Source organism: Balaenoptera acutorostrata, chromosome 1, assembly GCF_949987535.1.
Source record: "Balaenoptera acutorostrata chromosome 1, mBalAcu1.1, whole genome shotgun sequence".
In the NCBI taxonomy this organism is placed as follows: domain Eukaryota; kingdom Metazoa; phylum Chordata; class Mammalia; order Artiodactyla; family Balaenopteridae; genus Balaenoptera; species Balaenoptera acutorostrata.
Window position 1 is genome coordinate 139,263,333 of NC_080064.1, and position 18,094 is coordinate 139,281,426.

Below are 18,094 nucleotides of genomic sequence, written 5' to 3' on the forward strand. Positions count from 1 at the left end.
CATATTGTTAGGGTTTGAAATGTGGTTGCTCATTATAGCCAAAATAATTTCAAATAGCTAAAAGCACTGAAATATATTTACGTAATGAGTTCATATGCCTGAAAACTAAAATTAGATGTTTGGAAGACAGTAAGGAGATAAGTTTCTTTTTCTTCCTTAGCCAGAACATTGCAAATTAAGGAAAACTGTTTACTAGATCATTTTATCCTTGCTAATGGAACTTATTTTTCTCCCAATATGGTTTCTCCATCAATTATTCAGAGATTAAAATATATTATATTGTAATATTCAATCTCATGTATCTTCTAATGATCAGTAATTATCAGAGGAAAGATGAGATCTCCTTCTACCTTCACCAGCCCCTGTCCCCACCTGCCTGCCCCCCATATAGAATTGCCTGACTTAGATAATCACCCTTTAAAGTCATCTTCCTGGAGTCTGAAGGTCTTGTTGTTCAGTGTGCTTTGACAAACTGATTTGTTTAAATTCAGTGCTTTGTGCCATTCCTATGAATTTTAATTATAGTACCATTTTTTAGAAATGTGCAGTAGAATTCATGTGTGCCTAATTCTGAAAATGGCTTTGTACATTAAGGCTCATTTAACCACAGATGGTTAGAGAGAAGTTGAGAGGCAGTTATTGGTCATAATTTTAAAACACAGTAATAGCATGGAACTTTCTTGTACTGCAGGCATTTAAGACGCTGTGTTGTCAACCTCTCGGTCATTAGGCATGTTGCGATTTGGCTTATGTCTTACTGGTCAGGATGTCACAGTGGAGAAATGTTTAGTCATGGAAAGAAAATCAGTGTCCAGCACGCAAAGATAGTAATAGGGTAAGCACTCCCAATTGGATTTTCATAGGAGGGATTGATTTGTGTGTATTACTGGGTCTGTGTAAAATGGTGTCCTTTTGGCACTAGATGAATATAAATTTCAGGAAATGTTTTTTCTTCTGCAGATTAGTGTAATACAGTGAAATTTGCTGTAACTGAGGGGAGGCAGTGGTTGGGCGTCTGCTAATAGCCTGAAAGTAACTAATGAGGATGTGCAGTCGGAACAATTGATTGAATAGCTGCAGTCCTGTGTGTTGCTTTCTCGCTTGCTCTCTCTGCAAGCTGTAGAGAGGGAGGGGGAAGAGCAAGACACAGGGAGGGAGCGAGAAAAAACGCTTTCTCTTAAGTGGAAGTAGCACGGATCCCAGGGGCCAGGAGGCCAGAAATGGAAGTTTAAACTGCATCTATCTTTTAAAGGGAGAACAGCAGGAATGAAAATGTCAGTCTCCGGAGTCACGATTTACTCCTTATTTTTTAAGATCTGGAAGATAACACAGAATACTCTTTTTAGGATGTGTTTTTTTTTTTCCTTGTCCATGTTGAGATTATCTAATGTTATCTGAGAAGCTGGATTCCTATATGTCTGTCAGTTGAAGTGGAGATGGGAAGCAGTTGTGATAAAGGTATAATATGTATATATCTATCATCTGTGTGTGCGTGTTTATGTGCATATATATATGCATATATATGTATATCACTCTATAAAAATTTTTAAATGTAACCTTAATATAGTGTATAGTAATTAAATTGGAGAATACCACATCATCTGCAAAATCTGAAGCTTGTTAGGTCAATTTGAACAGATTTAGGATTCCAGACTAAGATCTTAGTGAGGTCATATTGCCAGAACAAGGAGAAGCTGATCTATTTTTATATCAGCATAGGCATATATGTTATTTTATCCTAGCAGCAGCTTTTAGTCTTCTCATGGACCTTTGGCTACAGGCTAGTGAATCATCTTATCTGCACAGAACTGAACTTTGACCCTTGTGCAGACACCATCAAATCATGTTCACTAGGCAAAATTTGTTCACAAGAATATGAAAAAATTTCACTGGCTTATATTAACTCCTATATTGCTGACATAGAGAAGTAGATTCATACACTGAGATGCAAATATTAAGTGAACTTAGAGATATTAAACATAGCTCAGAGGAAATTACTTTTTATATGTACATAAAGATATAAGCTGTCACACTAAAGCAGATTCTTAACAGTGACCAAGTCTCCCTAGTGTCTTGATAATATCTCTTTAGAGGTAAAGAAACAAATTATGTAGAGATAGAATGTAATGTATCTTTAAAGCAGACGGATTTTTTGTGAGAAAAAAATCAATAATTTTACAGGTTAGCGAAAGATCCTAAATTTGTGTTTTTTATGATGTTCTTTTTTTCTTTTCCAGAGGTGCCAGCAGAAAGGTCCCCCCGCAGACGGAGTATCTCAGGGACCAGTACATCAGAGAAACCCAACTCTATGGATACTGCAAATACCTCACCCTTCAAAGTACCAGTAAGTGTTTCTCTTCTCAAAAAGAATACTTTACTTTTCTCCTTTCTTTTTAGAGTTAGAGACAGTTGCTAAGAAATCAAAACATTTTGTTCCTCAAGAATCTCTTTATCAAGTCACTAACTAAAACCTATCACAATTCTATAAAGATGCTGGTAGGAATTTTTTTTTTTTTTAAAGGATGGCTTATAGTGTTTTTAGTGATGGAGCCTAAGCAGAGAATGATGAGACTCATAAAGTTGCAGAGCAGAAAATCAGAAAATTAGATTAGAAAATTAGACAGTTGTGAATTCTAATCCTGAAACCTGGCCTATGCTTTGCTTAAGCCATCTTTTAGATGACTATATAAGTGCTTTCAAGAAATACCGTGGAAGAAATATTCCAGTTAAAAATACTCCTTAAACTGACTAGGCAGTACTGAGAATCAATATTAAATATGAAGGAATGCTGAGATGGAAAGTCTGTAAGTGATCAGGTCAGCTGACTACCAGTTGCAGTTTGGACCTCTTTGATATAACTTGGAGTAACCCAGATTTTAATTCATCCATTTTCTTTGTTTATTGAATAAGAAATATACTTACTTTCTAATCATATCATTTTATTAAAATTAATTCTTTTTAAACTTGAAAAGAATTACATCCGTGAAGTTGGTCATTATTATAGGTACACTGGAAATCAGTATAAAGTAGAAATAGCCTTTTCTATTGGGAAAAAAAGGATTTTTTTTCTTTTAATTCAGCCAAGTTAATACATTGTGTTCTTTATTCCAATATAATTTTTTAAAGTTAGGATGACCTTTTAAGTAGAACTGGTATTTTGAGATATAAAGCTGGCATTCACTTGTAAATTAACCAAAGTGAATGTTTTATTTTACATTAATCCTGAGAAGCAAGATTTCCCCTTGTTATATCTAGGTGCCTTGTAGAGTTTGTGAATATCTATTACTGTGACCTTCAAATTTTTACAAATCTTCTCATTTTTAAAGACCACAAGCAAGTGTTGGATTAATATTCTAACCAAATTATGACAGGAGTTTTAAAATACTGGATTTCATGCCTTTTACTAAATTTCTTTACTCTAATAGACATAACTATCTATTTAAATTTGTTTTCATGAATGAAAAAAGCATCTTTTCTCTCCCTTCCCTGTCTTATTTTCCTGATGAAACCAATCAAATATAGTGAAACTATCTATCTATCTAAAGAGTTTGGTGAAAAGGTTTCAGTTAGAATTTGAATTTTTCCTACCATCATGCTAGAATAGAATGGTGAATACTTAATTTTTTTTTTTTTTTAACATCAGTAACTGAAGAAGAATATTCCTCTGCATGTGGTAACTTTGAAGTACTTCCTATACTGAATCTGAAGTTCATGACTGGGCCTTTAAAATTTGAATTAATTAGCAATAACAATTTTCATTTATATTTAAACAGTAAATTGACAGCTAATTTAAGGTTTACCTTAATAATAAGACTAATTATTTTTGAGTAAAAGTAATAAAACAATGATGCATATACATGAAGACTAGCACTACTCACAGACTACTTACTCAGGGATCGAACCCAGGTCCCGGCAGTGAGAACGCTGAGTCCTAAGCACTGGACCGCCAGGGAATTCCCTCATTTGTTATTCTTTTTACAATCTCGGCCACGTCATGGATTTAGAAATATTGAGGGAAAGAAGGGTCCCCTGACTAGCAAATTGTAGTCACAAAGCCCATGCACTTAGCTCTCTAGTAGAATTTAGCCATTCATAAGCCTTCATCTAGACAATTGTTTGGAAAAATAACCGTGCAAACACAATGACTGCAATTTTTTTAATGGCAAAAAAAAAAAATGTCAGTGGTTAGAGGGAGGAGGCAGAGAAAATGAAAAACAAGGAGTCATAAAAACAATCTGAATTCATTTAGGATAAAGGCATATAGCCTTATACTTATTGATAGTCCTTAAGGGTACCATTGTATTACAGGATGGATGGTGCATAGTGCAGTAATTGACATTGATAATAATAGTCCTGAATCATTAAGGAAAAGTGAAATTATATTGTTTGTACCAGGCTTTTTTTTAAAACTGGAAACTGTGTAATATTATGTGATATATATCCATTGAGAATATTTAAAATCTTAAAGATATGTGAAGCTTTATAAAAATTGCTATTCCGAAAAATCTGGTTTGTGAAGTTCCTCACTCCTTGATGATGCTGGATAAATAATTTATATTCTTTTAAGAGAAACCAAAATATGCTGGCTAAATGAGGCACTGCAGTACTTGGATGTCTGTGGAAGTATGCTGTATTTTTTAAATCTCCATATGATACCAATAGCTAATGTGACCTTACATCACTTAAATGTATTGCCAGAAGAAGTATGTCTAGTTTTCAGATTAACACAAAATATTTGTGTAATAAATATCACAAAAGACTTTCTGAATATGGGAAAGCAGTACAAAAAGGAACCTAACTTTGAGATACTTAACTTTTAGTTACTTATATAGTACCTCTAAGATCATTTTCATGTTAACTTTATAAAGGGGCAGGGTGAGATTTAAGCACAAGTACTTGTGGTTCTAAGACTCAGGTGTCTTTGCTGTGGTGAACAGCAGGTTCACTACCCATCAGGAGGACCCAAAAAGGAGCTAGTTGTGGACTCTCCAAAAGGGCCTTATTCTTCCTAGATCTATTTTCAGGCTTATTGAGGGCAGATGAAATAGATTTTTAACAAGTCTTGATGGAAATTGTTGACAATGACACACTTAATGAATGCTTACTTTGGGCAAAGTATTGGTGATTCACCAATTGATATTGATGAGACTATTGATGCTTTCTTGGCACTCTACTTGGTACTGGGGAAACAGAAATGAACACAACAGAATTTCCATACAAGAGAACTTATAGTCTAGTAGCAAGAGACAGAAAAATGACCAGATTCATAAGGAGGTTGATGAGCATGGTGACACCGGTTTTTAACAATGCACTATGTAAGCTAAGGCTTTGTCAAGGAGCCAGTATTTCAGCTGTGTTTCAAAGGCTGAATGAAAATAGTTGAGAGGGGAAGGAGAGTATTCCAGCCTGAGGGAATAGCATTTTGGAAAGACATACTTCATAAGGTGACTCACGCTTCAAGGGAATATGGGAAAGCATTTCCTGCTTTTCGAGGCAGGAATCGAAAAACGTGTAGGCAAAAATGGCTAGAGAGAGGGTGGAGAGGTAGGTTGGGGCAAGACTGTGAGTGGGTTTGTTTGTCAAGCTTAACTGAATTTTGCTGGCCACTAAAGCATTAAAGATTGGTTTAATTGAAATATTTGCCTTGGCTTAAAAGCTAAACCAAGTTATATAAATACTGGGACATACTGGTAAATTACTTGACTCTAACCTAAGTGACTCTTCTTGCTATCACTATCTCAACTCAGGGTGATAGGTAAGGGGCTATCATTCAATAGAAGGCCAGTCCAGCACCCACCCCTGGCTATCAGCTGACACTGCTGGTAGTTCTAGAGTAGTGGTTAGCCTTTGAGAGATCCCCAGAAGCCAGTGGGTAAGAGTTGTTTGTATCCTGCTGACTGCTGCTAGATAAGGCAGAAAGGATATATATCTGTGCATATCTTCCTTATTCCCCCAAATTTATATTTTCTAAACTTAAAATGGATAACTAGTAAGTAGTATATTCACGTATATTCCATAGTCTAATCCATCTTTATGCAGATAGTAGACAGCAGAGTCAATAAGTTTAAAAATAAGAACGTAAGAAATGAAAGAAGGAAGTCATATGGCTACTGAACCTATAGGTTAAGGTAAGGTCTCAGCTTTTGGGAATGTTTAAATGTATTTGTACTTTTATCTAATCATAGGCATAAGAAAAGCAGAGATCTGCAGGGTAGTTATTCAGTTCTTCCTCCACTCTGATTCCATGTCTCTTCACCTTAATTCCAATTGCAGTTATTTGTTTGTAGGTCTGTGTGCCTCATTAGACAATAAATATCTCTTCTACTTAACTTTTTTTTTAATTGGAGTATAGTTGCTTTACAATGTTGTGTTAGTTTCTACTGTACAGCAAAATGAATCAGCTATACGTATACATATATCCCCTCTTTTTTGGATTTCCTTACCATTTAGGTCACCGCAGAGCATGGGGTAGAGTTATCTTTGTAGCTACCCCAATGCCTAACAACAGAGCCTTGCACATAGGAAACACTCAACAAGTAATTGTTGAGTGGATAAAATATAAATGAATTATCTAAGAACCTGAATCAAGTGACTGTGTTTCACACTTACTCTCTTGGTATTACAGATGATGTCTCTAGTCAAGTGGATTACTAAACCATTTAATAACCACTAAGAGATCGTTTGGAGTAAAGGAGTGCACCTGCGCAAAATAGTTACCTTTTTTTTTCTCTTCAACAAAGAGAGATCTTAATTTATATTTGGAATCCAGGGCTATGATATTTTATGTATGTAGTGTATACTCTTTCTACTTAGGTTGGGAAGTGAAACTAGGTAGGATTCTTTATTTAATGATTTATCTCTGTGGATATTTCTTTGAGCCGTTTAGGTGTCAGACATACGTATAAGCTCGCAATGTTTTTGCAGATTTGAGTTTTGGCTATTAGATTCTCCAAGAACAATTTTAGTCATTTGAATAGTTTTTTGCCTCTTTTTAAAGATCCTATTTTTCATTTTTTTCCGTAACATCCTGCTAGACTTTTTGCCTTTGTCATATTTGTGTTTTCCTTTAAATAAAATATCCATTGTATGTTTTATATATTGTTAAAACTACATTTAAATGATGTTACAAGAGTGACTGGGAAGGAATGAGTAAACTAATGAAAAGTTATCCAGGTACTTAAATTTAATTCAGAAAGGGAATATGCTAACATCTTGTAGTTGTATATATTTGTTTCACATTGCCTGAGTTTTTGCGACAGGCTTCTTTCTTTAATATTCTATTTATAAAGTGACTATTGATATTTATGATTTTTGTATCACTTCTCCTTAGACGATGCCATCAATTTAGCTTTGGCTGAAAGAAAGCTGCTGTGTTCTGGGCCAGGTGCTTCGCTTAGTGTTTTCATTTCCATAACACAATGGTCTGAGTTGGCCTTCCCTGTGAATGTAACACAATGCAGTCGCAGCTGCTTCATTTATATTAGCCTTGAGCTTGGCTCTGAAAGAATTCAGGCACTAAAATATATGCCAAGACAACCAGAATGCAAATTTGAACTAAAGCAGTAACCGACTATTCCTATGTAACCCTCCTTGTGTTCTTGTCACAGTGACTCCTGAGCATTCCCAATCAGACATACTAGGTACAGAAGACTGTCAGAAGGTGGAACCTTTGCATAGTTTTTAGAAGAAAGTAAAGCTTTAGAGGAATAAATGTAGACTAAGTTAAATTCTGTAAAAAAAAAAAGCCAAAAAAACAAAAGTAATGTTACATCCTTTCTTAAGTATTGAGATATCAGGCTCAGTTGGTATTAGCCATTGTTTTGAATAGAATCCTCAATAAGATCTTTGTTTTTCCAAAGTAAACAAAGAGACAGAAAGCTTCGTGCCCACTTAATAAAGACCAGAAAGTGTTCATTGTCTAAACCAGTGGTTTTCAACTCTGGCTGTACACAAAAATCATCTAAGGAACTTCAAAATATACTGCTGCCTGGGCTCCACCTCAGACCAGTTAAATCAAAATCTCTGGACTAGAGCCCAGTCTTCTGTATTTTTTAAAACCTTTCCAGATGATTCAAACATGCAACCAGGGTTGAGAACTATTTGTCTAAATGAGTGGTTAAAGTATTAGGAACCCACTTAGTCAATGTATTGCCTGTGGACATCAGTGCCTTCTTTTGTACCTTCAAGTCTGCCGTAAAAAACTAGCAAGTGAAGTTTCTCAGTGGCATGCTATCGCTCACAAACAAGTTGCTGTGTTGTATATTAGTTGCCCTTCTGAGTGTTTACCACAGTCAGTTCAGATGACCAGTCTAATTTTACAAAATACTTGCTTTATTGTGGCAGAGTGACCTCTGACCAGCCTAAGAATCTGTTTTAGCAGTAAAATATTCAGTTTGAATTCATAGCACCCGAGCTACAATCCTGTTTCAATTTTTACATTCTCATTACTGTTGTATTCCAGGACACTTAAAGTTCTTTCCTCTGCTGCTTAAATATTCTTTTTTTTTTTTTTTAATTTTTATTTATTATTTATTTATTATGTTTATTTTTGGCTGTGTTGGGTCTTCGTTTTTGTGTGAGGGCTTTCTCCAGTTGCGGCGAGTGGGGGCCACTCTTCATCGCGGCCTCTCTTGTTGCGGAGCAGAGGCTCCAGACGCTCAGGCTCAGTAGTTGTGGCTCACGGGCCCAGTTGCTCCGCGGCATGTGGGATCCTCCCAGACCAGGGCTCGAACCCGTGTCCCCTGCATTGGCAGGCAGACTCTCAACCACTGCGCCACCAGGGAAGCCCCTTAAATATTCTTTATTCATCTTTCTTCTCTTTCCTGACCATCTGCATGGAGTTAAAATCCATAGTAGGATTACCCTTCAGTGATACCTTTTTCAATAAAGAGAACATTTATATTCATATATGTATGAATACATATTCATATTATATGTCTATCAAAATATTACTACCAGAGGTACAAATAATATAATAAACATAGGGATGCCAGAAAAGAAAAATTATAGTCTGAAGATATTAAATATTAACTATACCTCTAAATCATTTTGTAATCAGAACGGGTGTAATTTTAAAACCTTTTAACGATAAATACCCCAGAAAATATAAAATTTGGAGGAAACAAAAAAGGATTAAGGATACATACAACCCCTTAAGGAGGATAGATAGCAAATACCTGGAGGAAAAGAGAGCAGGCATGGCAGGAATATTGCCAAGATCCTAAACTTGAAAGAATCAAAGAATGATGGAAAACCTCCTCAATCTATGGTTATTCCTAGAAATAGGTTTGCAATAGTGCTAACTAGTGGAGATTCCAACTTATCCTGCCCAGGAGAAAAGGGCTGTTTGAGAGAGAGGGCAGGATAAACTCAAATGTAGTTCATTCTTAAGGATAGTGTACTATAAGGCCATCTCCTCAAAGCCAAGATATTTTTCTTCTGTTTTAATGGGAAAGTAGAGGCTTAACTCCTTTCATATCACAACCAGAGATAAACGTTTTGAAGGGCTAATACTCACTTACGGGAGCATATAGTTAACCACTAAGTATAACTGATATCAGATGCTTTCTCCTTTCAAAGAAGTTAGGAAGTTAGAAATATATAAAGGAAACCTTGCCAACTTCTTGATTTGCTACAGTTAGCTGTACAGAAAGGTATTTTTGTACTTCTTAGCTATACCTATAGTCAACAAGGTACAAGCATTGCTGGTGAACAGTAATACCCCTGAGGTGCCTTCCTACCATCAGGCCATTTAATTTTATAACCAATGCCAGTACCACTCCACTGGATCTTTAAATGGTTTGTTTGTTTTATATTAAACATCTATGAATTTCAATTTATCATTTACTTATTTTTTAATTGAAAACTAGTTGATGTACAATATTATGTTCTTTTCAGGTGTACTGCATAGTGATTTGACATTTGCATACAATGAAATGGTCCCCATGATAAGTCTACTAATGATCTGTCCCCATACAAAGTTATTACAATATTATTCACCATATTCCTTATGCTGTATATTACATCCCTATGGCTTATTTATTTTATAACTGGAGGTTTGTACCTCTTAATAATCCCCTTCCTATTTCACTCTCTCTTCTCTGGCAACCACCATCTGTTCTCTCTATCTATGAGTCTGTTTTTCATTTTGTTTTATTTGTTTGTTTTGTTTTTACATTCCCCATAGCAGTGAGATCATACTGTATTTGTCATTCTCTGTCTGACTTTATTTCACTTAGCAAAATACCCTCTAGATCCATCCATGTTGTCACAAATGGCAAGATTTTATTTTATTTTTTTAATGGCCAATAGTCTAGTGTGTGTGTGTTACACACAAACATACATATACATACACATACATACCACATCTTCTTCATCTATTTATCTAGCAATAGATACTTAGGTTGTTTCCATATCTTGGCTATTGTAAATAATGCTGCAGTGAACATTGCTGTGCATATCTTTTCAAATTAATGTTTTTGTTTCCTTCAGGTAAATACCCGGAAGTGGAATTGGTGGCTGTTATGGTAGTTCTACTTTTAATCTTTTGAGGAACCTCCATACTGTTTTCCATAGTGGTTGTACCAATTTGCATTCCCACCAACAGTGTATAAAGGTTCCCATATCTCTACTTCTTTGTCACCACTTCTTATTTGTTGTCTTTTTGATGATAGCCATTCTGACAGGTGTGAGGTGGTATCTCATTGTGGTCTTGATTTGCATTTCCCTGATGATTAGTGATCTTGAGCATCTTTTCAGGTGTCTGTTGGCCATCTGTATGTCTTCTTTGGAAAAAAAATCTCTTCAGGTCCTCCACCCATTTATTAATCAGCTTGTTTGTTTTTTTGATGAGTTGTATAACTTCTTTGTATATTTTGGATATTAACCCCTTATTGGATATATTGTTTGCAAATATTTTATTCTATTCAGTAGACTGTCTTTTTGTTTGTTGATGGTTTCCTTACTGTGCAAAAACTTTTAAGTTTGTTGTAGTCCCACTTGTTTATTTTTGCTTTTGTTTCCCTTGCCTGAGGAGACAGCTCCAAAAAATATTGCTAAGACTGATGTCAAAGAGCATACTGCCTATATTTTCTTCTAGGAGTTTTATGGTTTCAGGTCTTACATCTGGGTCTTTAATCCATCTTGAGTTTATTTTTGTATATGGTGTGAGAACGTAATCCAGTTTGATTCTCTTGCATATAACTCTTCAGTTTTCCCATTTATTGAAAAGGCTGTCTTTTCCTTATTGTATGTTTTTGCCTCCTTTGTCATAGATTACTTGACCACATAAGCATGGGTTTATTTCTGGGCTCTATATTCTGTTCCATTGATCTGTGTGTCTGTTTTTGTACCAGTACCATACTGTTTTGATTACTGTAGTTTTGTAGTATAGTCTGAAGTCAGGGAGTGTGATTCCTCCAGCTCTGTTCTCCTTTCTCAAGATTATTTTGGCTATTCAGGGTTTTTTATGTTTCCATGCAAATTTTAAAGTTATTTGTTCTAGTTCTGTGAAAAATATCCTTAGTATTTTGATAGGGATTGCACTGAATCTGTAGACTGCCTTGGGTAGTATGGTCATTTTAACAACATTAATTCTTCCCATCCATGAACATAGTATATCTTTCCATCTGTTTTTATTGTCCTAAATTTCTTTCATCAGTGTCTTGTAGTTTTCCAAGTACAGGTAGTTTACCTCCTTAGGTAGGTTTATTCTTAGGTATTTTATTCTTTTTGGTGCAATTGTAAATGGGATTGTTTCCTTAATTTCTCTTTCTGACAGTTTGTTGATAGTGTATAGAAATGCAACAGATTTCTGTATATTAATTTTGTATCCTGTGACTTGATTGAATTCATTGATGACCTCTAGTAGTTTTCTGGTGGTGTCTTTAGGATTTTCTATGTATAGTATCATGTCATCTGCAAACAGTGACAGTTTTACTTCTTCCTTTCTAGTTTGGATTCCTTTTTATTTCTTTTTCTTGTAGGATTGCTGTGGCTAGGACTTCCAAAGCTATGTTGAATTAAAGTGGCAAGAGTGGGCATCCTTGTCTTGTTCCTGATCTTAGAGGAAATAATTTCAGCTTTTCACTGTTGAGTATGATGTAAGCTGTGAGCCTATCATATATGACTTTTATTATGTTGAAGTGTGTGTTCCCACTATGCCCACTTTCTGGAGAATTTTTATCATAAATGGAGTTGAAATTTGTCAAAAGCTTATTTTGCATCTATTGAGATAATCATGTGATTTTTATTCTTCAGTTTGTTAATGTGGTATATCACATTGATTGATTTTCAAATACTGAAAAATTCTTGTGTCCCTGGAATAATCCACCTTGATCATGGTATGCGATTTTTTAAAATGTATTGTTGGATTTGGTTTGCTAATATTTTTTAAAACATTTTTTTTAATATTTATTTATTTATTTATTTTTATGGCTGTGTTGGGTCTTCGTTTCTGTGCGAGAGCTTTCTCTAGTTGTGGCAAGCGGGGGCCACTCTTCATCGTGGGGCGCAGGCCTCTCACTATCACGGCCTCTCTTGTTGCAGAGCACAGGCTACAGACGCGCAGGCTCAGTAGTTGTGGCGCACGGGCCCAGCTGCTCCGTGGCATGTGGGATCTTCCCAGACCAGGGCTTGAACCCATGTCCCCTGCATTAGCAGGCAGATTCTCAACCACTGCACCACCAGGGAAGCCCTGGTTTGCTAATATTTTATTGAGGATTTTTGAATCTGTGTTATCAGTGATCTTGGCCTGTAATTTTCTTTCTTTTTCTTTTTTTTTTTTTGATATCTTTGTCTTGTTTTTGTATCAGGGTGATGCTGGCCTCATAGACTGAGTTTGGAAGCATTCCTTTCTCTTCAACTTTTTGAAGTAGTTTGAGAAGGATAGGTGCTAATTCTTCTTTAAATATTTAGTAAAATTCACCTGTGAAGGCATCTAATCCTGGACTTTTTTGGGGAGGAGTTTTTAAAATTACTGATTCAGGGAATTCCCTGGCGGTCCAGTTGTTAGGACTCGGCACTTTCACTGCCATGGGCCCAGGTTCAGTTTCTGGTTGGGGAACTAATATCCCACAAGCCACACAGTGTGGCCAAAAATAAATAATTTAATAAATTAATAAATTAATCAATAACTGGTAATAGGTCTGTTAATATTTTCTATTTCTTCCTGATTCAGTCTTGGGAGATATACATTTCTAGGAATTTGTTCATTTCTTCTAGGTTGTCCACTTTATTGGCATATAGTTGCTCCTCTTAGTCTCTTATGATCCTTTGTCTTTCTGTGCTGTCAGTTGTAACTTATCATTTTTCACTTCTGATGTTATTGATTTGAGCCTTACCTCTTTTTTTCTTGAAGAGTTAAAAGTTTATCAATTTTTTTTATCTTTTCAAAGAACCAGCTCTTAGTTTCACTAATCTTTTTTATTGTCTTTTTAGTCTCTATTTTATTTATTTCCACTCTGATCTTCATTATTTCTTTACTTCTCCTAACTTTCAGTTTTGTTTGTCCTTCTTTTTCAAGTTCCTTTAGGTGTAGGGTTAGACTTTTGAGATTTTTCTTGTTTTGTGAGGTAGGCTTGTATCACTACAAAATTCCCTCTTAGAACTGCTTTTACTGTGTCCCTTAGATTTTAGATCACTGTGTTTTCATTTATCATTTCTCTCCAGGTATTTTTTAATTTCCTCTAATTTCTTTAGTGACCTATTGGTTGTTTACTAGCATGCTGTTTTTGGAGTTTTTTTCCCCTAGTGGTTGATTTCTAGTCTCATACTGCAGAAAAGATATTTGATGTGATTTCAATCTTCTTAAATTTATTGAGAATTGTTCTGTGACCTAGCATGTAATCTATCCTGGAGAATGTTCCATGTGCACCTGAAAAGAATGTGCATTCTGCTGTTTTTGGATGAAATGTTCTCATTATATACCTATTAATCCATCTCATCTAATGTTTCATTTAAGGCCAGTGTTCCCTTACTGATTTTCTGTCTGGATAATTTGTCCACTGATGTAAGTGGGGTATTAAGGTCACTTACTATTACTGCCTTACTGTCGGTTTCTCCCGTTATGTTTGTTAATATTTGCTTTATGTATGTAGGTGCTCCTATGTTGGGTACACATGTATTTACAATTGTTATATCTTCTTGTTAGATTGATCCCTTTATCATTATGTAATGTCCTTCTTTGTCTCTTGCTACAATCTTTCTTTTAAAGTCTATTTTGCCTGATATAAGTATTGCTACCCCAGCTTTCTTTTCTTTTGCCATGGAATACTCTTTTAGCTTTTGCTAGTGCTGAGATCTTCATATTAGAGGGATGCTTTTATGACTTTTTATAGCAATGTAATTAATGATCCACAAATCAGGAAATATAAAGTGATATTGTTTTGACAGCCTTCTTCTAAACAGTCTTCTGTTAGTGTTCTCCTAATGCTTAGTTCCAGTGTCCCATAGTAATTTAAATTTAGCTTGCTCCAAACTGTACCCACTTATGTTTTTCCCCAAAACTGTTTTCCCTCTGAATTTCTAACTTTGTAGCACTACAAATTTCTTCAGTTCCCAAAGCCAAAAACCTAAGAGTCAGGCCTGGCTTCATGAGCATGAGACCAGTGCAGCGCACAGGGCCTGCACTCAGGAAGGCCCTCTGCATGGAGTTTAATGCTCAGTGGTTGCCATCTCAAAATTCTTAATGATTCATTTTTGGATTTGTGATCTGTGTTTTGTAAGTGAAGTCCAATGGGATAATGGAGCACATGCAGGGACTTGGAACCAACGCACGGTACCACCTCCCACTGCCTCTCTGGGATGGATTCTACATTCCCCACTTTCCCACCCGCTGGAACACCAGCCACCCTTCCTTCCTCTGCCTCACCCAGCCACAGCTATCACTCTCTGACCCTAGTGGGGCCTGTGCACCAGCATAAGAAAGGTAGGGATTAGGCTGCGCACTCTTGGCAGGGCTGTCCTTGCCCTTACCTGTCATCTTCACTGGTGTCTGACAGGTGACCAGAGACCACAACCCAGTTGAGGCAAGCCTCTGTTCATCCCCAATTCCAGGTACCTAGTGAGTTGGAGTGGCAGCCATGGGAAGGGAGGAAACCTGGCTCAACTTCCCTGCCCTGGGACAGGGCATGGCGCATGGGTTTGGTGGCTGGGGAGGAGCAACCTAGCAGCCAGTGGGTCACCCACACAGTGAGTTGTGGGCTAGGGCCCCAGGCATCTGTGAAGGTCTGCACTTCTTGCCCTGGTGCCCGAGGGAACATGACATTAAATAGCAAATTAAAAATACCATAGCAGATGGAGAGAGAGACCGCTGGGAAACATTTTCTATTTTAGTACTTAATGGCACTGTTTTCTTGCTTTTTGAACAAGGGCCCTAATATTTTGCACTGAGCTCCTCAAAATATGTAGCTGGTCCCATCTAATACAGTGGGGATTTTAATTCATCTCCTGGCCTCCGATTCCTCCTTCACCCACTTTAGCTTTCACACTGCTGCCAGAGTGGTCTCTTTAAAATTTAAATCTGATCATTACTTGACTCTCCCTTGGTTAAAGTCCTTTAGTAGCTCTGTATGGTCCCACACCCATGGACGTGACCAAATTTTGTACATTTTATTTGGCTTGCACAGTGGGTTCTTTCCACTCTCCTCCCTCTCTCCATTCTTCCTTCCCCTCATTTGAATGTCTTCAGACATAGTTAGCTTTTCCTTCAAAAAGCATCAGTTACGTGCTGAAACCTTTTGCGTTTAACTTGTGTTTTACTGGGTGATCAAAACCAAAGTTAACTTGGCACAGAGAGCCTTCCATTATCTAGTTTTCTGCTGCCCTTCCAGTCTCATTTCTTTATACCCAATACCCCCTTCCCTACCCCCAGTTCTTTAAGCCTCCAAACTTAAAGAGTGCTCCATCTTAGTGCTCCATCTTTATCAAGCTTAAGTTCCTCAAAAAGTTTTCTCAGGTTTCTTTGCACATTTCTGCCTAGTAAGGCCACCTTCTATACTCCCTAAAAGTATTCTCATCCTTCACAACTCAGCTCCAGTGTCTCCCTACCTCTTGTAGGCGATATTAGCCTTGACCTCCTCTGTCCTTCCTTCGGAATGTGCATTTACCCATTATAATACTGATACCACTGTATTGTAGGGCCATTATGTATATAGTTGCCTTCTGTGGTCTATGATATTCTAGTTAGTAGTCTCCAGAATGGGGTGTACATACCTCAGAGGGTACACAGCACAATCCATTTGGGTTGCAGAAAGAAAATAATAAATGTTTGATTTTTTAAATTTCACTCTTTAAAATTTTTATGTTCTTGATTGTTTTATAGTCATATATCAGAACATTCTTATATTTTATAAGTAAACAGTTTTAGGAATGCACACCAACAATATTTTACTCATTTGATACATAGTCCAAACAATTTAAAAACTACTCTTCTAGGAGGGTTCCTTTTTCTCCACACCCTCTCTAGCATTTATTATTTGTAGACTTTTTGATGACGGCCATTCTGACTGGTGTGAGGTGATACCTCATTATAGTTTTGATTTGTATTTCTCTAATAATTAGCAATGTTGAGCATATTTTCATGTGCCTTTTGGCCATCTGTATGTTTTCTTTGGAGAAATGTCTATTTAGACTTCTGCCCATTTTTTGATTGGGTAGTTTGGTTTTTTGATATTGAGCTGTATGAGCCATTTTTATATTTTGAGATTAATCCCTTATTGGTCGCATCATTTGCAAATATTTTCTCCCATTCTGAGGGTTGTCTTTTCGTTTTGTTTGTGGTTTCCTTTGCTGTGCAAAAGCTTTTAAGTTTAATTAGGTGCCATTTGTTCATTTTTGTTCTTATTTCCATTACTCTATGAGACGGATCCAAAAAGATATTGCTGCAATTTATGTCAAAAAGTGTTCTGCCTGTGTTTTCTTCCAGGAGTTTTATAGTATCTGGTCTTACATTTATGTCTTTAATCCATTTTGAGTTTATTTTGTGTGTGGTGTTTGAGAATGTTCTAATTTCTTTCTTTTACTTGTAGCTGTTCAGTATTCCCAACACCACTTATTGAAGAGACTATCTTTTCTCCATTGTGTATTCTTGCCTCCTTTGTCTTAGATTAATTGACTATAGGTGCATGTGTTTATTTCTGGGCTTTCTGTCCTGTTCCATTATCTCTGTTTCTGTTTTTGTGCCAGTACCATACTATTTTGATTACTGTAGTTTTGGTAATGAAAATTGGTACAGCTATTATGGAGAACAGTATGGAGGTTCCTAAAAAACTGAAAATAGAGCTATCATCTGATCCTTCAGTCCCACTCCTGGGCATATATCCAGAGAAAACCATAATTCAAAAAGACACATGCACCCCAGTGTTCACTGCAGCACTATTTACAATAGCCAAGACATGGAAGCAACCTAAATGTCCATTAACAGATGAATACAGAAGGAAGATGTGGTATATTTATACTATGGAATATTACTCAGTCATAGAAAAGAATGAAATAATGCCATTTGCAGCAACATGGATGGACCTAGAGATTATCATACTAAGTGAAGTAAGACAGAAAGACAAATATCATATGATATTGCTTATATGTGGAATCTAAAAAAAATGATACAGATGAACCTATATACAAAATAGAAATAGACCCACAGACATAGAAACAAACTTATGGTTGACAAAGGGGAAAGGGGAGAAGGGGGATAAAATAGGAGTTTGGGATTAACAGATACACACTACTACATATAAAATAGGTAACCAACAAGGACTTACTGTATAGGACTGGGAACTGTACTCAATATTTTGTAATAACCTATAAGGGAAAAGAATCTGAAAAAAAAAAAGATATATATGTATCTATAACTAAATCACTTTGCTGAAACTAACACAACATTGTAAATCAACTATACTTCAATAAAAATAAAACTTTAAAAGAAATGACAGTATTTTTAAAAAACTGCTCTTTTAGAAAATCAAGACTGTATCTTATTCATCTTACAACTCCAGCAATGACCTTTTCTTTTTCCTAATCTGTTTATGAAAACTCAATAAATAGGTGACATTCATGATTGCCCAGTGTATGCACATTGTAAAGACATTAACCT

General features: G+C 36.1%; 1 protein-coding gene across 5 annotated transcripts in view; it reads left to right on the forward strand.

Moving 5' to 3' along the window:
- Positions 1-18,094, forward strand: part of RASAL2 (RAS protein activator like 2) — a 396,742-nt gene that overhangs the window by 303,481 nt on the left and 75,167 nt on the right. For all 5 annotated transcript variants that reach the window (XM_057544819.1, XM_057544820.1, XM_007172943.3 and 2 more), the window contains one exon: positions 2,238-2,344. In XM_057544819.1, the coding sequence (XP_057400802.1) occupies positions 2,238-2,344 (107 nt within the window). The remainder of the gene's footprint in view (positions 1-2,237; positions 2,345-18,094) is intronic.